General features: G+C 40.0%; 1 protein-coding gene across 4 annotated transcripts in view; it reads left to right on the top strand.

Moving 5' to 3' along the window:
• Window positions 1-23954, top strand: part of LOC144602252 (activating molecule in BECN1-regulated autophagy protein 1-like) — a 292114-nt gene that overhangs the window by 212402 nt on the left and 55758 nt on the right. For all 4 annotated transcript variants that reach the window (XM_078415123.1, XM_078415121.1, XM_078415122.1 and 1 more), the window contains 2 exons: window positions 1252-1440; window positions 3355-3509. In XM_078415123.1, coding sequence (XP_078271249.1) covers window positions 1252-1440; window positions 3355-3509 — 344 coding nt within the window. The remainder of the gene's footprint in view (window positions 1-1251; window positions 1441-3354; window positions 3510-23954) is intronic.

Raw genomic sequence — 23954 nt, 5'->3', positions numbered from 1 at the left:
GGACATCACCAGTTGCTGGGTGTCTTCTCTGGTGATGCTCTGCCAGGCCTGTATTGCAGCCATCTTTAGCTTATGCTTGTTTTGGGGGCTAGTCCCCTTCAGTTTTCTCTTCAGCATATAAACGGCATGCTCAATTGTGTTCAGAATGGGTGATTGACTTGGTCACTCAAGAATTTACCATTTTTAGCTTTATAAAACTCCTTTGTTGCTTTAGCAGTATGTTTGGGATCATTGTTTTGCTGTAGAATGAACCGCCGGCCAATGAGTTTTGAGGCATTTGTTTGAACTTGAGCAGATAGGATGTGTCTATACACTTCAGAATTCATTCTACTACCATGAACAGTTGTATCATCAATGAAGATAAGTGAGCCAGTACCTTCAGCAGCCAATACATGCCCAGACCATAACACCCCCACCACCGCGTTTCACAGATGAGGTGGTATGCTTTGGATCTTGCGCAGTTCCTTCTCTCCTCCATACTTTGCTCTTGCCATCACTCTGGTATTAGTTATTCTTCATCTCATCTGCCCACAAGACCTTTTTCCAGAACTGTGGCTGCTCTTTTAAGTACTTCTTGGCAAACTGTAACCTGGCCATCCTATTTTTGTGGCTATCCAGTGGTTTTCATCTTGCAGTGTAGCCTCTGTATTTCTGTTCATGAAGTCTTCCTGGACAGTGGTCACTGACAAATCAGCACCTGACTCCTGAAGAGTGTTTCTGATCTGTCGGACAGGTGTTTGGGGATTTTTCTTCATGATAGAGAGAATTCTTCTGTCATCAGCTGTGGAGATCTTCCTTGGCCTGCCAGTCCCTTTGCGATTAGTAAGCGCACCAGTGCTCTCTTTCTTCTTAATGATGTTCCAAGGTAAGCCTAAGGTTTGGCTGATGTCTTGGTGAAACCAAAATGTATAAAAATACCCTTTAATAAAATCTGACACTGTGCACTTTAACCACATGTGATTTTTCTTTCTATTACAAATCTCAAATCGTGGCGTACAGAGGCAAATAAATAAATGATGGGTCTTTGTCCCAAATATTATGGAGGGCACTGTATATTAAAACTATTTTGTTACTGGTATATATTTCAAATATAAAGATCCGATAAAAGCAGTAAATATTTTAAGCATATGTGAAAGAAAAACTAGGTTTTTGTGTGGATGTTTCTTTAAAAAATATATTTTTCCTTTTCCTGGCATCTAACATTAATCAATTATATTTTCTCTCTATTCTTTGGTTTTGCTAATCTTTCAGCCTCGGTCAATGTCCTTGTCCAAAACTGCAAGATCTACAACGATGCAAGCTGTGATATTTCAGCAGATGGGCAGCTTCTGGCTGCGTTCATTCCCAGCAGTCAGCGTGGATTTCCAGATGAAGGCATCTTAGCAGTGTATTCCCTTGCTCCTCATAACCTTGGAGAGATGCTGTATACGAAAAGATTTGGTGAGTGTGTAACAAAGCTTATTTTTGTCCAGGCCTTTTTGACTGTCATTTAGTTAAAGAGAAGTTTTCACATTTGATGATTTATCTAATTGGCACTTCATGAAAATAACTAAATTAATTATAACGATACCACTTGTTATTTGGTGTCTAAAAATCTTTTGGACTTGAATTTACTGAACTGAACATTCCCTTTCTCCTCGGGTAGAGAATTTGCAGTTGCACAAATTCTAGATGAAGAAATTTTGACAAGGACTGTTGCTACTTGTATGGCTTCCTGACTTTTATACTCAACGCCTGATGAAGGCAAGCATGCTGTATGCCTCCTTTACCATCCGACCACTTGTGTTTCCAATTTCAGGGAGCTCCGGACTTGCACCCCAAGATCCCTTTGTATAATCTTGCTCCTAAGAGTCCTTCTGTTTACTGTATACTTTCCCATTGTATTTGACCTCTCATAGAATCATCGATAGAGACATAGAATCAAACAGTGTGGAACAGGCCCCTCGGCCCAACTTGCCCACACCCCACAAACATGTCCCATCTATATGAGTCCCACCTGCCTGTGTTTGGCCCATATCCCTCTAAACCTGTCCTATCCATGTACCTGTCTAATTGTTTCTTAAAAGTTGCAATGGTTGCTGCCTTAACTACATCTTCTGGCAGCTCATTCCATACACCCACCATCCTTTGTGAGAAAAGGTTACCCCTCAGGTTCCCATTAAATCTATCCCCCCGCACCTTAAACCTATGTTGTTTGGTTCTCGATTCCCCTCACACTCGTTTGGATTAAACTCCATCTTCCATTCCCTGCGTGTGTCCACAACTAATCTACATCCAGCCTTACCCTTTGACAACCTTTTCGATGATCCTCAACTCCATCATTTTGCATGTCATCTACAAACGTATCAGCCCATGTACATTTTCATCCGTATCACAAAACAGAAGTTCCAGCACTGATCTCTGCAGGCCACCACTGATCACAGACTACCAGTGAGAGAAACACTCCGCCACTGGTCTTTGTGTTCTAATGCCAAGTCAATTTTGAATCCAATCTACAAAGCCATCATAGATCCCATGTATCGTAACCTTCTGAATCAACCTATTGCCAAATGCTTAATAGTCCATGGAAATAATATTTGCTGCCCTACCCTCGATCATCTTTATCATCTCTTCAAAAAAAAATTCTAGGACTTCTATAATTTATTTTGTTCATATATCACTTAATTCTTTGGGCATGCTTCTCTTCTCTCAGGATTTGACTTTGCATTGTTATTACAAGGACATTAGAATGAGAATGGAGAAATGTGAGGCAGAAAACGGGAACGACTGACCTACCAAGTAGCATAATTTGAATAATCATTTGCCATTTAATCCTCTGTATATTCATACTTCTTGTTTTAAATAATTAATTGTTTTTCTTGTGGTATCCTTGTAATAAATGTTTTGAGTAGTTTCAATCTTTTTTTTAAGTTGCCGGTTAGTTTAGTTTAGTTGATTGTCACTTGTACTGAGGTACAATGAAAAGCTTTGTTGTGTGCTAACCAATCAGTAGAAAGACAATACATGATTACAATCAATCCATTTACAGTGTTTCCATACATGATAAGAGAATAACATTTAGTGCAAGGTAAAGCCAGCAAAGATGGTCCAAGGGTCATCAAAGAGCTAGATAGTAGCTCAGCACGTCTTTCTGATTGTGGTAGGATAATCCAGTTGCCTGATAAGAAACTGTCCTCGAATCTAGTGTGTGCGTTTTAACATTTCTGTACTTCTTGCCTGATGGGAGAGGGGAGAAGAGGGAGCGGCCAGTGTCCAACTTGTCTGTTAAGAACCAGTCTTTTCCACAAAGCCAATTTCCTCCAAAGACCATGTCATCCCAAGCTAAATGGCCAATTTTCTTTTTCCGTCCCACAGGCCCAAATGCTATTTCTGTCAGTTTGTCACCAATGGGTAAGTACGTGATGGTTGGCCTGGCCTCCCGCCGCATCCTGCTTCACCCCTCCACTGAGCATATGGTGGCGCAAGTCTTCCGATTACAGCAACCCCACGGTGGAGAAACCTCAATGAGGGTGAGTACTATGTTAACTGCCGACCACAATACCAGCAGGTGAAACAGCACAAATCTTCTTGCCTCCGAGCAACATATTTCAGCAGGATAGGGGCAATGGGTCTATAAGACCCCATTTTCTGTAGGAAGATTCTGTTTCATCCAAATTGAATTATCAATATCCCAATTAATAAGGCCATCATTTCTTAAAAAAACAGTGGAAAAGAAGAATAGCATTTTCAGCATTGTGATGCCTTGGTAGAATAATGTCGAACAAGATAAGAATTACTAATCCAGAAGAAATGGTTAGACTCGGGTTCCCCATATTTTTGCACAGGCTGAAGGATGAAAACGTAGTTTCCATCAATTTGTGATACAAAAGTTGTCTTGCTCCTCCTTCAGCTTTTAAAAATAAACCAAATTTGTGTCAAGTCTTAGAGCTCCACAACATGGAAGCAGTCCCTAACTGGCCATATCCTCCATGCCGACCATGATGTCTTTGGACACTAAATCTATTTGCCTGCATTAGGCCGATATTCCTGTGCTTTTCTTATCCAAGTATCTGACCAAATGGCTTTTAAACATTGTAATTGCATCTGCCATCGCACACTTCTCTGGCAGCTTGTTCCTGATATTCACCATTCATTCTATGAAAAGGCATACTCCTTGGTATAAATCCTAAACCTGTAGAATGGATTTCAGGCTGTAATACATCCCCTTGCATTCTCCAAAGAAACACCCAATTCCTTTGATTAGATTCCATCCTGCAAGTAACTCCCTGATATCTCTTGTGCATAAGTAGACACTCTCTTTGTATGTAGTCCAGTCCAGAAGTTGCCCCTAGTCTCCATTATTCTATGCCGAAATCGCAGAATCTCTTGATTGGATTCCAGCTTTGTGTGAACTGTTCTACATTTAAAAACAGCCAGTGCTTGGGTTTCTTAGATGCAGTTAGAAATCTATGCTCAGGCTTGAGTTTTCCTGGCAGATATTACAATCCACTTTTCAGCCTCACTGATGTTTCAAATATTATAAAAGAGCACAAAATAAAGATTGAGAACATTACCTCATGAATTATAAGATTTTTTTTAATGGAGTTTGACATGAAAAATTGAGCAGAGATCTATCCATAGAAATTCATGGAAAATTTAGGATGTTGCTTTGTTCTGCCTACAAAATGATTTGTAAATACAAGGCATTTTTATGGAATTGAAATGTAACACATGTCCTTGATTAGTACGGGTGTCAGGGGTTCTGGGGAGAAGGCAGTAAAATGGGGTTAGGAGGGAGAGATAGATCAGCCATGATTGAATGGAGGAGTAGACTTGATGGGCCTAATGGCATAATTCTGCTCCTACCACTTATGTCCTTTTGCCCTTATGATCTTCTGGAAACTTTGGGTCCTACACTAACAGGCATAAGAATGTACTTTCTTTTAAGTGCTTACTCCACCTAAAATAAAGCATCCTTGGGATTTAAAAATAATTAACTTTAAGATTGCTTTGTTTTTGGAAATATTAAAATCACGCATCCTTTTCACATTTCTAAAATCTTGTATTTCCATTTAATTATGTTGGATATTATGTGATAGAGGCACTTGGTATTATATGACAGAGGCACCAACTTTCTCATTTGTGCCATTCCCAAAGTAACTCAAAATAAGTGTAAACTTGTTCTGCATAACTATTTGTGCATTGTAGTCGTTACTGAGCAGCGAAATGTATGACATATATGTAGACCTCGCGTGGAAATGGCCAGCAGAGCATCCCAAGTTCTTGAACTGTGAGTTATTTGTTGACCACTTGCTCCAAGTGTGGAAATGTATGGAAAAAAACTTGGTTTTCATGTGAAGATAGTTGAGAATTAATAAATCTGAAGGACTAAATTCGACTTTGGCCCATCCATGCTTCACTATTATAAAATGTTAGTGTCTCAAATGGTAAAGGATATTTAGTGCTAAATAGACTTTTTCATCTGATACCATATCCTAAAAGGATGGCCAAGAGTGTTTTATTGTCATGTGTCCCAGATAGAACAATGAAATTCTTACTTGCTGCAGCACAACAGAATATGTAAACATAGTACACTGTAAACAATATGATAAGCGAGAGAGAAAAAGTTCAGTGTGTGTGTATATATACACACATACCGACAAGTATGTACACACACACACACACACACACACACACACACACACATACACTCAAAGAACAAACAATAGTAGTGCAACAATAATAATAATAATAATAATAGTCTATTGAAGTTCAGAGCTTATTTGAGGTTGTAGTGTTTGATAGCCTGATGGCTGTAGGGAAAAAGCTGTTCATGAACCTGGACATTAGAGTTTTCAGGCTCCTGTACCTTCTTCCCGATGGCATGGATGAAATGAGTGTGTGGCCAGGATGGTGTGGGTCTCTGATGATGCTGGCTGCCTTTTTGAGGCAGCGACTCCGATAAATCCCTTCGATGGTTTCAAACATTCAAGTGCCTCTCTTAGAAAAAGAAATTTGATGTAATGTGATTCATTATTTTAATACATTAGGTGATCAGATGCTTCCAGGTTAGCTTTTTGTAATGGATTGAGGTGGTTAGATTAGAGGTTGTGCCCATAAAATTCTTCAGCCAGTGTTTAGACTAGATACAAGGAAGGATTGTGTGCTTTTCAGGAAGCCATTGCTCCCAAAGGAAGTGATTTGTACAAAATCTCCAAAATCCTTTCAATGGGTATTTAAGGTCCTGGAAGGTATTTCCATTTGTCATAAGTATGTCGCTGGTTAGTTGTGATTGAAATGAATCTGGGCAGCCTTGGCAAAAAGCATATCTCTGTTGTTTTTGAGTGGAGCTTCCCTCAGTTGGCTGCAGGCCTCTGCAGTTTGCCATGATAGAAAGTTGCTGGGGGGAGATTGCGACACTGCAGAAATCTAAATTAACTCTTGTCACATGTTTGTAATAGATTGCATCGGAACATTGATTGCAAGATTAATAATAGGTACATTCAAATATTCAGCAACCAAAATCTTCAGCTGCCCTAAAGCTCTTGAATGTAATGCCATGTATTAGCTTAATCCACAGAATGTTCTTAATTTGCTGCCCAGTTTTGAGCAGTGGCTGCATTTGATCCTTGGGGCTTTTAACCAAAGAGTAATTTTTGCTGCAAGTTTAATTAAACTTGCCGGTTAAGCTATGATTAGAACTTATTACAAGTGGTTATATCCATAACTTAAAAAATTATCAACTTTGAGCAATCCAAAAATTAATGAACTATTTTGAAATCATTTTCAAATACTGTGGAGATTGGTAATACTTTCCTGGAAATTGTTAAGTTAAGATCCTCATAAGTCAACATATGTATCCAGAAGATGAAGACTACTCACTGTGACACGAACAGCAAAAATTTAAAATAGATTGCTTTAAAATAAACTGAATTATAAATTAAGGTGGAATCCACTTCATCGTCATTCCTTCGGCAAGGATTTTTCACATTGTTTCAGAATGACTGCAGAATTTGTTTGAATATTATGTTGGATTTGATTTTGCCAGATATGAGATCTTACATAATCTCCATCTGTTTTCCTTTGATTTTATGTGTAATCTCTTTCTTGCATTCATGGTGATATTTAAAGTAGCACAAATGATTGTCTGTATAAATTGGCATTGATTTATTATTGTCACATGTACCGAGATGCAGTGAAAAGCTTTGTATGCTATTCAGTCAAATCCTGCGATGCAGATAGTAAGATTTGACTATATTGTACATATATTGTGTAACTAAAGCCTCCTGCTGCAAATGTGATGCGGGACATAATATACACCAGACCCAAACTTTGCTAAACTATGTTTCTTTATTAGTTGTGATTATCGTTTTACTCACATATAATTCCGAGAGTCACTACTTGGATTCAGATATTATCTGCTCTCTATGACCCCGGCCAATGTTCGATGTGGGAAATTCTTCTCAGTCCATGACTCTGAGTTGTCTTTTGCACTAATTGGTCTCCAGATCTATTGCTGTCAGTTATCCTATGAGCCATTTTTTATATATTGCTCTGTACCTCTCCCAGGCATAGCATAGCCTGGTTCTTTCCCACCATTTGTATGGCTATAAGTCTTCCTCTTTCCATATTCCTTTAATTACTTGCTGATGCTGTTCCATTATCATTTTAACTGCCAGTTCTGCGATTATCAGGATATCTGTTTGCACATCTGCAAATTACCACTGTCCGTTACATAATGCCACAATGTCTCCTCATATCAGAACATCCTTATCTGTTGCTTGCACTCAGAGTTGATGCATAGAGCAGTCAACGGCAGTTGAACTATTTGCTCACAATGCTGCTCTTTGGATGTGGATTAGATAACCATGCTTCACTCTGCTGCTTTGTTCCTAGCTTCTGACCACATCTCCATTCTAGCAACATCCAGGTGAATCTCTTCTGCACTTTCTTGCTACTTTATCCTTCCTGAAGTGTGGTGATCATAACTGAACACAATACTCACAAGTGTGGTTTAACCAAAGAACCAACGTTTTGTACAACTGCAACAAGAACTCAATATAGACACTAAATACTGAAGTAACTCAGCAGGTCAGGCAGCATCTCTGGAGAAAATGGATAGGTGACATTTCGGGTCGGGACCCTGCTACAGACGGATTATGGTGGGATGAGAGTGAAACTGGAAGCGAGGGAAGAAAAACAGGATAAATCGGGGCCGGCAACAAATGACCTCAGGAAAGGATTTTCCCTAATAGGCCAACTGTTGGCTCGAGAAGGCCTGGTCTGTGAAGGCAAACGGGCGGCACGGTAGCGCAGCGGTAGAGTTGCTGCTTTACAGCGAATGCAGCGCCGGAGACTCAGGTTCGATCCTGACTACGGGTGATGCACTGTAAGGAGTTTGTACGTTCTCCCCGTGACCTGCGTGGGTTTTCTCCGAGATCTTCGGTTTCCTCCCACACTCCAAAGACGTACAGGTATGTAGGTTAATTGGCTGGGTAAATGTAAAAAAAAAAAAAAAAATTGTCCCTAGTGGGTGTAGGATAGTGTTAATGTACGGGGATCACTGGGCAGCACGGACTTGGTGGGCCGAAAAGGCCTGTTTCCGGCTGTATATATATGATATGATATGATATGATACCATATCTTCTTTTCACCACCATATTCACCTGTGTTACCATTTTCAGGGAGCTGTAGATTGGCTCTCTGTGCTGTAATGCTCCTAAGGTCTCTGCCATTTGCTCTGTCTGTCTTACCAGAATTTGACCTCCCAAAGTACATCACCTTTGCACTTGGATACCATCTGCCACTGCACTGGCAGACTTTCTACCTGATCTCGGTCTCAGTGTATATTTAAGCAACCTTTTTATCTATGACTCCATCATTTTTTGCGATCTGTGCATACTTCCCAACAGTACCCTCTACATTCTCGTGTGTGTGCACGCACGCGCATTTTATTTATTTGTGTGTGTGTATATAAATCTTAAAATATCCAAGGTCCCAGCACCAACCCCTTTGATACATCATTTGGTACATACTTGATCAGGAAGAAAAACTATTATCCCCCACTCTCTGCCCCCGGACATTCAGCCAATCAAGTTTGCCAATATGCCTTGTGTTAACCAAGGTATCAAATGGGACCTTGTAAAAAAGCAGTACTGAAATCTACGCCATCACGTCACCATGGTTATTTCCTCACACATCTCAGTCAGATTTGTGATCTTCCCTGCACAGAACCATGCAGATTCTTAATCAAATCTTGTCTTTCCAAGTCAACATAAATTCTGTTCCCCAGAATCTTCCCCAGCAACTTCCCTCATGTACGCCCAAGGCTCACCACCTTGTAGTTTCCAGACGTATCCTTACTGCCCTGTGAATAAGGAGACAATATTTACTATACTTCAATGCTTTGCTGTCTCACCCGTGGCCAATGAAGATGCAAACATCTCTGTCAAAGCCCCATGATTCTCCTCCCTTGCTTCCCTTAGCATCCCGGGGATTTATCTACCCTGATATGCTCTGATATTTCTAATACTTCCTTCTTCCTTATTCAAACCTGCTCCAGGACATCAGTGTACCCTTCCCTCAACTCCCTAGCCACAATCATTTTCTTTGCTGAATAGCGATCAGGAGTACTCATTTACCATCTTGCTCATATCCTTAGGTTTCATGCAAAGATTGTTCTTCTGGTGTCTGAAGGAACCTATGCCTTTCTTAGTTACTCTCATCTACTGATAAAAAGTTCTAGTCTTCTCAATAATCCAACTTGCCAAGGACATTTCATGGCCCTCTTTGCACTATTAATTTTTCAACTTTTCTCTCGTATCTCCTCTAAACTTCAAATGACTTGTTTGAAACCAATTTCCTATAGCTGATTATGATTCCTCCTTGTTCCTGATCAAACCTTTCATTATCATTCATTAACAAGAGTTCCCGGAACTTGCCATCTTTGCCTCTTACCCTTAAAGGGTCAAACTGACTTAGAGCTCCTATAATCTCGTACAGGGATGTGCCACTCTTACTAATATTAAGTTTAAATTTTCTGAAAGCGAAAAGGTGATATTAAACTTGCTTCACCACTTGAACACTGACAGATGATTAATTCTGAGTACGTTATGTCATCTGTGTTGTTGAGACTCTAAAGGTCAGCAGAGCAGTACCCTTCACTGTATGCTGCAAATGACATTGCAGGTATCAAATACGTTGCATCACTATGGCAACAAAATAATTGGTTTCTGTAAATTAATGATGCTAATTATGCTTCCTTTTATTAGTTAGAATTGTCTGCAGTCCTCTAAACTGAAGAATCATCTACAATGGTGAATGTTTTTGCTGTTTCATGCCCACTCAATGTAACCAAACAGCTGCTGAGAAGCATCATAAAAGTAGGCATTTTGCACAGCGTGATCCCAGTCATGAGTTGAGATTAACTGTCCGCGATCCTCTGTAATTTATTCTAATTCCATCCTCCTCTCCATCCCTATTAAAGCTGTTGGCGATTTCATATAAAATATCTGTTCTCAGCAAACATTGAGCAGCAGTTTTTGACAGAAAGCTGATGATTGCAGTAGATTAATTTTATTGAAATTCTGCTGATTGAACTGTCCTTCCCCATTACTAATCTACAGTACTTTGAAGTGACAGCTACACTAAATAAAAAGCCCATCATTATATCCTGAAGGGTCCCGACCCAAGACGTCACCTATCCATGAACTCCAGAGACACTGCCTGACTCAGAGTTACTCTAGAACGTTGCTGTTATTTTGAGTTACTTCGGTCTTTTTTTATAAATCAGCATCTGCAGTTCCTTGTGTCTTTGTTATATTGATCATAGTCATCATCTCAAATGACAATTTGATCACATGCAGAGGAATGGGGTTTGTGTATATATTGGGGTATTGGTTGACAGAGCCAAGTACCCCAATATATGGCAGTTGATGTGGAAAACCATTTAAAACTGAGGTGAGAAGGAACTTTTTCACCCAGAGAGTTGTGAATTTGTGGAATTCACAGAGGGCAGTGGAGCCCAAATCACTGGATGGATTTAAGAGATAGTTAGATAGAGCTCTAGGGGCTAATGGAGTCAAGGAATATGGGGAGAAGGCAGGCACGGGTTATAGATTGTGGACGATCAGCCATGATCACAATGAATGACGGTGCTGGCTCGAAGGGCCGAATGGCCTCCTCCTGCACCGATTTTCTATGTTTCTATGTTCTATGTTTCAAAGGCTACAGTGATGGACACATTATTTATGTGAGTCATAAGTAAACATTTTTTCCTAATCCCCCCTTCTATGATTTTTTTTTTCCTTATTTACCCCCGAAATCTAACAATTCAAGCATTAAATAAAATTCTTCATTTATATAACAGCACCTTCTAACTCCACCTCCCAGATTAAAGACCTGGGAACTGTATTATAATCTTCCCAAGCAGCAGTTTGATGCAAATGCAAAACACTGTTCAGTTGTTGACTTTCCTAATGGCTGTTACAGAAAACTAATGAGCCACAGGTCAAAATGAGCACAAGAAATCCAAGGTTTCTCTTTCCTCTTCCAATTATAGCTGTTTATATTCCTTTGACTAAACTAATTGTAAAATAATTGGACAGCACAATGTAAAGTAGCTCCTCCCCTTCCCATTAGCTTAATACAAGTATGGATTTTGAAGCTTGCCAATGTACTCAATCATGTCCATTAACAAAGACAATTACAGATTTTCGGACGATTTTGCTAATGTTACAGTTGTGTCATCAATGAAATGGGGGGGACTGTGTATAAACACAGCTGTAATTTCTACATGGTGAAACCAAAATGTATAAAAATACTCTTTCATAAAATCTGACAATGTGCACTTTAACCACGTGATTTTTTTCTATTACAAATCTCAAATTGTGGAGTACAGGGGCAAATAAATAAAGGATGGGTCTTTCTCCCAAACATTATGGAGGGCACTGTAAATGAGAGGAAGTGTTGAAGCCGAGCTAAAGCACATGACCGTAAAATTCTGAGAATGAGTTTTGTGCGCTTATGCTGTTTTCCCAGCGTGACGTATTCTTCATGTTCAGAATATGCAGCAAATATGTTGGGCATTTGCATTACGCTGAATTAATGTAGTTGATATTTATTATAGATTGTGGCATATTAATAAACAGCTCATCTGATAATTGTATTAGTGACGATAAGTTTATTGCGCTAGTGATGTTTGTCTACAGATCCAATGGGCATGTATTCAAATCCAGCCATCAAAAGGTTAACATTTCAGCAAATACTCTGTTTGTTATTATGTATCTGAAAAAAATAGTATCACTGAGTAAAACACTGAGCAAATGATGTACCCAACAGCATTTGATCGGCAAAATATGCAAATTGCAGGCATGATTCACTTCCCTTAAGAGTTCTTCTAAATAGTGGAAACCATGGAGACTAATGAATGCTATTAAAAGCATTAATCTGAGGATTGTTTACCAAGGATAGGATTTAAACGCAGCAAAAAAGTATTAAAATTTATAAGCACCCACTGCTTCTATGTAATGGTGCTTTGTACCTTAAACACCGTCAAAACTAATGCTGCAACAAATACAGAATTGGAGATGCAATGCCTGAAAATTCTGAAAAGAAAAGAGAGGACCAGATTGATTAGAATGGTGCATATTACTTCATGAACTCAACAAATTTAAGGATTGTATAGGAAAGAACTGCAGGTGCTGGTTTAAATCGAAGATGGGCACAAAATGCTGGAGTAACTCAGCGGGACAGGCAGCATTTCCGGAGAGTTGTTGCAGAATTTGAAAGATTGATACATAAACTTGCATTTTGAGTTTTGGAAAAATTCAATTCATCCATTGTATGAACTTTATACATTCTAGAACTATATATAGCGTAGTGGAATTTATGTTATAATCGCATCTATGTTTAATACACATGCAAATCTTGTTTTGCCACCTTCTGGCAGAGGTGGCTCGGATCAAATTAATCACAGGAGGCCACAATGGGGACATGAGAAAAATTTGGCAGCTAAGACAAAGGAGCATCCAAAGTGATTCTACTCATTTTTAAGGACAAAAGGTGGAGAATAGATCTCCTTAAAAATCCATAAGGTTGTCTATATGTGGAGGCACAGGAGAAGGGCAAGGTACTCAATGAATATTTGTCATCTGTTTTCATTGTGAAAAAAAACATGATGCTAGGAATTCACCCATTGCTAGGTGAATTTAATAGTGGTCCTGAAATTAGTCCACGTTACAGAAGAGGTGTAGGTGATCTTAAATCACTTTGAGGTAGATAAATCGCCGATGCCCGATCAAATGTAACCTAGGCTTTTGTGGGAAGCTGGGGGTTAAATTGCAGGGTTATTGGGAAAGGTACTTGTATCATCGATGCAAATATCTTTGGAGAGTGGCTGATGTTGAGCCTCTAAGAAAGACTGCAAGGAAAATCCTGGGAACCACAGACCTGTGAGCCTAACAGCAGTGATAAATAAATGAATGGAAAGTATTTTGAGAGATTGGATCTACCAGTATTTGGAAGGACAGCACAGATTATGGATAGTCAGCATGGCTGTGCATGGGACACAATGGTTGACCAATTTGATTGAGTTTTTTTGAAGAGGTGAGCAAGAAGATTGAGTGCTGGGTGGTAGATGTTATCCACATGGATGTGAGCATGGCCTTTGACTAGGTAGTGCCAGTCGGCTGGTCTGGAAGCTTCAATTACATGCACTTTAGGGCGAGCTAGCCAAATGGATACGAATTTGGTGTAAAGGTAGAAGACAAAGGGTGGAGGTTGAGGGTTACCTTTCAGGCTGGGGGCTGTAATAAGTGGTGTGCCATGGGGATTGGTGCTTGGTGCACTGTTGTTCATTAGATGATAAAGGGTGGAGGTGGAGTGTTATTTTTCAGACAAGAGGCCTAAAATAAGTAGTGCGTCACATGGATTGGTGCTCGGTCTACTGTTGTTCATGATTTATATTAATGATTTTGGTGGCATGATTTGGGTGCAATATAGGTGGCACGTTTAGTAAGTTTGGGGAAATTGCTGGTGTAGTGCACAGTGAAGGTTATGTATCGTTACAATGGGATATTGATTAATTGACCGAGGAATGACAGCTGAACTTTAATTTTGATAAATGTGAGGTTGTGGCATGTTGATAGGGCAAAGCTGGGCAGATTTTGAACAAAATAAATGTAGAGTGTTGTAGATTAGAGAGAGGCACAGACAGAGTGTTGTAGATTAGAGAGAGGCACAGACAGAGTCCCATTAAGGTGAAGAAGGCGTTGGATATGCTTGCCTTCACTGATCAGGTAATTGAGCACAGGAGTTGGCATGTCATGTGTACAATTACGGTCACTCTTTTTGTAGTAAGGATTTCATTGAACTGAAAAAGATGCAAAAAAATATATATAAAAGGATGATACAGGATCTGGAGAGTATGATTTAGAAGGAGAGGCAGGATAGGCTGGCTTTCGTTTCTCTGGAGCACTGGAGGCAGGGGGTGACCTTATAGAGATATGTCCAATTATGGAAACACCAGCCAGAAGAAATGAGTGGGGTGGGTACAAATATGACATTTAGAAAGTTGAGAAATTTGGACAGGTACAGGGATAGAACAGGTTTAGAGAGGTATGGGCCAAACGCAAGCAAGTGGGAATCTCTCGTTGGGCAACGTGGTTGGCCTGCACCCATTCTGTGACTGTAACATGAAGTCAATGCTCTGGGAAGTTACGGTAACAGAGTTAGAAAAATGTGAAAATATTGATGTACACAAAATTCTGAAGTTTGCAAAATCAATAGGTTAGATTAGAGAGAGTTGTTCCTCCACCAGATTTTTGCTATTGCATCAAATCTGGTGTTGGACCTTATGCCTTATTAAGCGAATATGCCTCGTATACCAATCATTGTTATAGTATTATTGCCACCTCTATGACTTGTTTCTGAATGCTATCTCAAAATAAGCTCTTTTCATCAAATAATAATTTTCCTATGTTGATTTGAGCTCAAGTTTGTGTTAAATTTTGTGAAGATTGGAGTGAATTTATTTTGAGACTAGGTTGGCAGACTGAATTGTGAGCATTTAATTCAAAAGCACAACATCTGATGGAGTCACAGAGAGATACATGCCTTTTGACCCAACGAGTCTACACTGATGTGTAATCTCCCCCAGCCCTCAGATATTTGCATTCTTTCAGTTATATCTCCTTAAAAAAATCCCCGACTTTAATCTCGGCCGTTTTTAACTGAACCTTGCAACGCTGGGGCCCTAATATCTGCAATTCTCTCTATAAACCTGCCGAAACTAGCTCTCTAATTGTCTTTATGATTCTGCTTCTGTGCCTGTCTTTTCACTAAAGGTTTAGATCAACAGCCCTAATTATTCCCCACTGTTGTAAACCTCTGCACAGACTTATACAGTGTGTTACTTGCATCTGCAAGCTTATTTTCAACGGTCTGCTCCTAAAAACCATTGTAAATTATAATTACATTTCATATTTGTGCTGAAAGCCCATCTGCAAGCTTATTTTCAACGGTCTGCTCCTAAAAACCATTGTAAATTATAATTACATTTCATATTTGTGCTGAAAGCCCATCTTTACTACACTTAATTAAGTTAGTTAGGACCAACTAGCAGATTGTTCAAAATGTGTATAGAGCACCAAGTTATGGGTTACTGCTAATTGCAAAGCACAATTTTACCTTTTGCTGTAACGTGGTTTATCTTATGTTCAAATATATTAGTTTTTGAGGAAAGATTTTGAAGAAAAGTGCTCATAGATGTAAATCACGACAGATGATTTCACATTTTCAGAATAATGATTATACATAATTAAAACTTTCATTTGTATATGCATCTGATTAACATGAGCAAAACACGTTGCTGCTATGGCATTTTAATCGGGAGCAGTTGATGCCATCTAGGATTTAAGAAGATAAATGCTATTATATTTTTGGTCTTGCTAACTGATTGCTTCTAAGCTGAAAATTTGAATCCAATCTATCCATGAAGATGGATGCACAAAAATGCCATTACTTCTTAAGTCATTGAAACACCAAATTCAAAAACAAAATGCTTTTTCTTTTATACCTCCCACAAAATCATTCTATGTTTCAGGCACCATTGCAGAGTATTGTTTACTGGCTCATTACAATGGGAACTACAGTAATTTTCTATCCTCATGGCATTGAAAAAATATTCGCATCTTGAGGATTTTTTATTTTCTACCACCTACCATTCCCAACAATATAACAAACTTAGACTGTCAACTGCTGAAAGCTTAGGACATGAAACATTTTCCCCTCCCTTCTCCCTTCCATCCTTCGAGATTATTTTCACTTTAAAGATTACATACATATTTCTCTATCTCAGGAAGACCATGCAGGCTGGATAATTGCCCGAGTGAACATGTCCATTAAATGCAGTTGGAGTAACCCAATATTTCTGATCATTTTAAATTCTCTGCACGTACTCATTCTTTCTTTCCTGTCTGCAAATTTGACACTGACCAATAAAGCTCAACAGATGTTTGAGAACCAGAAACTCCAACTTTGCTTTGGTCATCTTCCAGACTCGGTGTCAAGTTCAGTAATTTCAGATCCAATTGTTTTCTTTAATGTTCCAAGGCACCTGCCGTTGCTTTTGTTTTAAAAAAAAGACACAAAGTGCTGGAGTAACTCAGCGAGTCAGGCAGCATCTGTGGAGAACATGAATACGTGAGTCTGAAGAAGGGTTCCAACCTGAAACGTCACCTATCCATGTTCTGCAGAAATGCTGCCTGATCTGCTGAGTTACTCCAGCACTTTGTTTTTTTTTGTAAACCAGCATCTGCAGTTCCTTATGTCTGTATTGTGCTTTGTGCTTGTCAACATTGAGGAACACTCCCGATTTGAGCTGGATTATCCATGAGTTTTTGGAATTTTGCAGTCAAATCTGGATCATGCCAGGACAAAAAGGCCCACCTAGACCACTGGCTCTGTTCATTGGACCGTGTAACTGCAGTTGTGCCTAGTTGGGGTTTATAGTGGGAAAGGTCTTGGAGTCAACTAACGTCAAGGCCCCTTGTTAATCTCCCCTCTTCCTTTCTACTGTTGCCACCTTTGTCATTCAGATCACTTTGAACTTGCCTGAAGTCTTCCCTGTTGTTGTACAGGGACTTCTTTCACATCTGTCCTTGCCAGTGTGCTTGCGTGAAGTGCTGCATATGTATCATTTACTTGCCAGTTGTGACCAAGAGCCGAACCGTAAATTGCTAACCTCCATTCTCCAAAGCTGTGATCCAAAAGTTATTTCAAGCAATTTGTATTCATTGTGACACAATATGTACATTTGCGTTAGTCCGATTGTTAAAGGAAGGTCTTCAACTGACCATATCCCAAATCAATGAATGTAAAACGTAGTATTCCCCTTGTCAGTATACGAGGACCCAATTTGAAAAGTAAGTCCCTGATGAAGATGTCTCCCGAATGAATCCCTAGCAGTTTGTGTAAAATGAAGGGTAATTATAATTACAAATCTCCATTTTAACCTCAGTTTTCTCATTGGACATAATGAGCTTAGAGTGGTCGATCTTTACAGTTGTCACCTTTTGTAGCTGTTTTCTTCACAATAATTGCAAATGTGCCATTTATTTTCATGTAAGTGCAGTTGAAGACTTCTAATAGGAAAGACGTTTCAAATTGACCCTGATAGCTACTGGCATAGCAAGAGCTCTGACAAATGGCATTAGGCATGTGAGCAACAATCCTCTCTCAAAATTAGCGCATGTTCCAGCACTCATTCACCAGTTGAAATATATTATTTAAAATTCTGCCATAGAACAAATTTTCCTAAGACATTGTGTTGCGTAGTGTCAATTTTTATGCACGATTCCATTCGATTTTAATGCTAACTGAACTGTAAATCATGAATTTAACAGAGAACTGCAGAAAATCTGGGTTTTCCTTTCCCTTCTGCTCCCTCTGCACCTAATGTGGCAATATGCAGAGGATCTTGGGTATGACGAGTAAACACACAGTCTTGTGCCCAGAGTCGCGGAATCAAGAACCAGAGGACATAGGTTTGTGGGGAGGGGGGGGATGATATCAGAGGAATCTGAGGGGTAACTCTTTTACACAAAGTGTGGTGGTATATGGAACGAGCTGCCGGAGGAGATAGTTGAGGCAGGTACTATCACAATGTTTAAAGAAACTTTAAGACAGGTACATGGATAGGATAGGTTCAGAGGGATATGGGCAAACACAGGCAGGTGGGACTAGTGTAGATGGGACATGTTGGTCGGTGTGGGCTTGTTTCCACACTGTTTGACTCTATGACATGTCCTTGGCTTTTCATCAGCATAAGCACGCAGATGTATTCAGAATGCATGAATCCTGCAGCCTAACCTAATGTGAACTCTGGACCCTGGTGCCCATGACAATAGAAAAAAATAAAAGAATACCAAAATAGTTAAGATAGAAAAAGATGTATTATAAATTATTCAGTGTAAAATCAGGAATCAGAAAAATAATTGCACGATACATAGTAAAAGTGGTTAGGGAAGAGATTGTAGAGGCACTGTTCTGTAAGATGTTTTAGAGATACAGGCCCTTCGGCCCACAGGGTTCACGCCGACCATTGATGACCCATACACGAGTTCTATGTCCTACAGACCAGGGGCAATTTACAGAAGCCAATTAACCTGCACATCTTGGGAATATGGGAGGAACCAGCACATCCGGCCAAAACCCACATGGTCACAGGGAGAGCGTACAACCTTCACACAGACAGCACCCCTAGTCAGGTTTGAACCCAGGTTCTGGCACTGTGAGGCAGCGGCTCTGTGCGGATTCGAGTGAATAGTATTAAGTTAATTACAAATAGGACAAGAACGGGATAGACATAAAATGCTGGAGTAACTCAGCCGGTCAGGCAGCATCTCCAGAGTAAAGGAACAGGTGATGTTTCGAGTCGGAACTCTTCTTCAGACTGAAAGCTAGAGAAGGGTTGGATTTGCAAATGATGGGTATTGCAATTGGATTGGTGCAGGAGTAATATAATTTAACATTTGCATCAGCAAATTGGACTACAATTCAATCTCCAAATTTGTGGCACATTACCAAATTGGGGAAGCTAGTTGATGCAGAGGAAGCCTGCAACAAAATATTGAAAGAGCATAATTAGCTTCCAGCATTGATATACTAAGAGACTTGGTAGAAAGTCTGATTAGGTATAACGAAGGGAAACCAGAAGCTTGGAAGAAAAGGATTTAAATGAAAAAAAATAAAAAATCTGGAAATTGAGGTGCATAGATCACAAAGTTGTTATGCTGTTTAATACGACCAGTTTTCAAGAACAAATCAAGCATCAGGATTCATTTCTAGAGGGACATAATTATAAAACAGTAAACATGTAATCTTGTCAAGCATCTCAATTAGACAACATTTTACAGTAATAAGACTAATTCTGGTCTCCATTATTGGGAAGCCTATGCAGGACTGAAGTGGTGATAGAAGCAGTAGGTTTTACTCTTAAATATTTTTATTTTAATTACCTTATTTATTTATTTTTATAGCATCAATACAGACGTTGCAATCTTAATCTCATTGTTATTGTACAATTACAACAAAGATATATTATTATTATTATTATTCCTATTATCATTGTTCAGGGTGCTTTCTCTAGAGAAAATACAAAACTGAAAGGCGATTTTAAGGTTAGGAAAGTGTCAAGGTAAGCATAGATCTTTTCATACAAAAAGACAGAATCATAATTATAAGGTAAATATAAGGTACTGACTAGAAATAAAGAAGAATTTACAGGAGACATGAATTCAAGGAGTGTTAAGAATGTAGAACTACTGGCCATAAGGTGCAGTCAAAGGAAACAGCCAAGTTGTGTTTAAAGGGAAAATCATAAAATGGAGGGAAAGGAATGAAAGAATATGGTGTTGAATTCAAATCAATGGTTCTCAAATCATGGACCATACACACCACAGTGCCCAGAGTTCTGACATAGAGACCTGAAATATTGACTCTGTTTCTCTTTTCAGCAGACATTTGGGTGAGTGTTTCCTGCAGTTTCTGATTTTATCCACATTTCCAACATCTACAGCTTTTTTTTGTATTCCACTACTCTGGCCTATCAGTTGACATACAAAACATTCGTGAAATGAATGCACTGAAAGCAAGTTCTACGTATAGCCCACAAAACACAAAAATGCAAGTGTATCTCATTTTGGCAAATAGATTCAGAACCGAAGGTTTTAGGTGAAAAGAGGCTTGTGAGGAGTATGAGAGGCATGGATCTGTTGAACAAAATGGACAGTTTCTGTGTGAGAGTTATTTTGTGTATCTCTATTTATATAACCCAACCTGTTATACAGTCTTCCATAGACTCAAATCAATTGTGCATTCCCTATTTTTCTTCTCCATTGAAATTGTGCCTTCAGTTGTCTTGATCACTCTTACCAACACCTGTTATCATTGGTATTATTTAAAAAACTTCCTTAAATCCTAACTCTTTGACCAAACTTCTAATCATACCTATTACTATATTCTTCGCCATCAAGTTAATTTTGCTTGATTATACTCTTGTGAATCATCTGGTAATGTTGTACATTAAATGCACTATGATAATTGACATTTCTGTAAATATATGACCTTGCTATGCTCAGAGTACAAAATCATGAGAGGAATAGATCGGGTAGACGCACATAACCTCTTGCTCAGAGTAGGGGAATCGAGAACCAGGGGACCTAGATTTAAGGTGAGGGTAGGACGGGGGGGAAGCATTAATAGGAACCTGATGGGTAACTTTTTCACACAAAGAGTGGTGGGTGTATGGAACAAGCTGCCGGAGGAGATAGTTGAGGCAGATACTATCACAACGTTTGGGCCAAACGCAGGCAGGTGGGACTGGTGCAGATGGGACATGTTGGCTGGTGTGAGCAAGTTGGGCCAAAGGGCCTGTTTCCATGCTGTAGGACTCTGACTCTATGCTGTAAAAGTTAGTTTGGTAATTTATCAAGCTACAAGAAATTAAATACAGGGTTTCAGCATAAATCCCTTGGATTATTGATTATGTACAGACCAGTTTGATTTGGCTGCATCAAGCTGTATTCATGAATATTTTACTTTTCTTTCAATATTTGTATTCAATTTAATACAAATGTCATAAAATGAACATGAGATTTGTTGGGAAAATTGTGCCAGAAAATAACAATTTTCCTTGTTATCCTTTTATTGATTTGCTTAACTCCCAATTGATTATTGAGATGAATTGGGGTGAAGAGTTTGTGGGGATGGAGAGCAGGGGTGGAGAAAGAGAGATTTAATTAGTTTTAATAAAATGTGGAACTTGTATACACAAAATGCTGGAGTAACTCAGCAGGTCAGTCTGAAGAAGGGTCTTGACCCGAAACGTCACCCATTCCTTCTCTCCTGAGATGCTGCCTGACCTGCTGAGTTACTCCAGCATTTTGTGAATAAATACCTTCCATTTGTACCAGCATCTGCAGTTATTTTCTTATACTTATATACACAAGCTTAGTTTAGTTTAGTGTCACGTGTACTGGGTACAGTGAAAAGCTTTTGCTGCGTGCTAACCAATCAGCAGAAAGGCAATACGTGATTACAATCGTGCCCGCCACAGTGTACAGATACATAATAAAGGGAATAACGTGAATAATGTTTTGTGCAAGATGAAGTCCAGTACAGTCCGACCATGGGTCTCCAATGAGATAGATAGTAGCTCAGAACTGCTCTCTAGTTGTTGGCAGGATGATTCAGTTGCCTGATAACAGCTGGGAAGAAACTGTCCCTGATTCTGGAGCTGTGCGTTTTCATCCTTCTTTGCCATTTGCCCGATGGGAGAGGGGAGAAAAGTGAAAGACCTGGGTGTGACTCGTCCTTGATTTTGCTGGTGGCCCTGCCGAGGCAGTGTGAGGTGCAAAATGGAATTAATAGAAGGTAGGCTGGTTTGTGTGATAGTCTGGGCTGCATCCACAATTTTTTTGCAATTTCTTGTGGCCTTGGATAGGGCTGTTCCCAAACCAGGCTGTGATCCCAATAAAATGCTTTCTCTGGCAAAACTATGTAGGTGAGAGTTGTTTGGGACATGCCGAACATCCCTCAGCCTCCTAAGGATGTAGATTTTGTATGGTTTCTTGGCCATGACTTCAAGGTGGGTGGTCCAGGAGAAGTTGTTGGTGATATTTACTCGGAATTTGAAGCTTTCAGCTATCTCTACTTCGGCGGCTTCAATGCAAACCGGGGTTTGCGTACCGCTTCGTTTCCTGAAGTCAATCACTATCTCCTTGTCTTACTGACATGGAGAGAGAGGTATTTATTCACAAAATGCTGGAGTAACTCAGCAGGTCAGGCAGCATCTCGGGAGAGACGGAATGGGCGCTGTTTCGGGTCGAGATCCTTCTTCAGACTGATGTCAGGGGGGCGGGACAAAGGAAGGATATAGGTGGAGACAGGAAGATAGAGGGAGGTCTGGGAAGGGGGGGGGGGGGGAAGAGAGGGACAGAGGAACTATCTAAAGTTGGAGAAGTCGATGTTCATACCACTGGGCTGCAAGCTGCCCAGGCGAAATATGAGGTGCTGTTCCTCCAATTTCCGGTGGGCCTCGCTATGGCACTGGACGAGGCCCATGACAGAAAGGTCAGACTGGGAGTGGGAGGGGGAGTTTAAGTGCTCGGCCACCGGGAGATCAGATTGGTTAACGCGGACCGAGCGCAGGTGTTGAGCGAAGCGATCGCCGAACCTGCGTTTGGTTTCGCCAATGTAAATAAGTTGACATCTGGAGCAGTGGATGCAATAGATGAGGTTGGAGGAGGTGCAGGTGAACCTCTGCCTCACCTGGAAAGACTGTTTGGGTCCTTGGATGGAGTTGAGGGGGGAGGTAAATGGACAGGTGTTGCATCTCGTGCGGTTGCAGGGGAAAGTGCTCGGGGATGGGGTGGTTTGTGTAGGAAGGGACGAGTGGACCAGGGAGTTACGGAGGGAACGGTCTCTGCGGGAGGGGATGGGAAGATATGGCCTGTGGTGGGGTCCCGTTGTAGGTGACGGAAATGTTGGCGAATGATTTGTTGGATATGCTGGCTGGTGGGGTGGAAGATGAGAACGAGGGGGATTCTGTCCTTGTTACGAGTAGGGGGAGGGGGAGCAAGAGCGGAGCTGCGGGATGTAGAAAAGACCCTAGTGAGAGGTTGTTGTCTCGACACTAGGTCATGAAGTTCCCAATCTCCTTCCGTCTCATTATTACTTGATATCTGGCCCGCAATGACGGTGTTGTCTGCGAATTTGTAAATTGAATTAGATTTGTACATGACTGCACAGTCGTGGCAGCAGTATTGGAGACATGTTCATTTTATAAGGAAGGTTTTTAGCTTGCTGGCAACGTAGAATTCTTGCAATTCAAATATAATTGAAAAAAGGTGTTTCCATTGATCAAGTTCCCACTTTATTTTCTCATTTGTAATAGTGACATCTCTGAATGAAGCCAAAGGGCAGTAATTATAAAGTCTGTTTCTCACCTATTTCCACTAACACTATATTGTAAATGATCATATTACAAACAATCATTGTAAACTCCATTTACTGTGCACTTCTCAAATTTCCAATTCCAAAATATCTCTTTTTCTGCCCGGTTCTCACATGTAAGGCATTAATTTAATGTAAGAAGAACGGTATATCCAGCTCTAAAGACCATTAACTGTTCCCCTTGATGCATATTTTTGTTATCTTATTTATTCCTGATTTTATTCACACAACAGTTTAATATTTTGAGTACTAGTTTCATTGAAAGCAGAAAGTAACTGATCCCCCCAAAAATTACCGAGACATTTCACATGAAACAAGTAAATCTGCCTACATTGCTGATGTTCGAATCGATTGGCCCTTGTCTCATTGATAGGGTCAAAAAGAAGATACAGTCATCGGTCACTCCTACCTTGGGGTAAGATCCGAATCGGGTTGCAAGATCTAGAGCGAAATACGATGAG

The sequence above is a fragment of the Rhinoraja longicauda genome, chromosome 18, assembly GCF_053455715.1.
Source record: "Rhinoraja longicauda isolate Sanriku21f chromosome 18, sRhiLon1.1, whole genome shotgun sequence".
Lineage (NCBI taxonomy): Eukaryota > Metazoa > Chordata > Chondrichthyes > Rajiformes > Arhynchobatidae > Rhinoraja > Rhinoraja longicauda.
The sequence above is the reverse complement of the archived record's forward strand: the minus strand, read 5'-3'. Positions and strand labels throughout refer to the sequence as shown.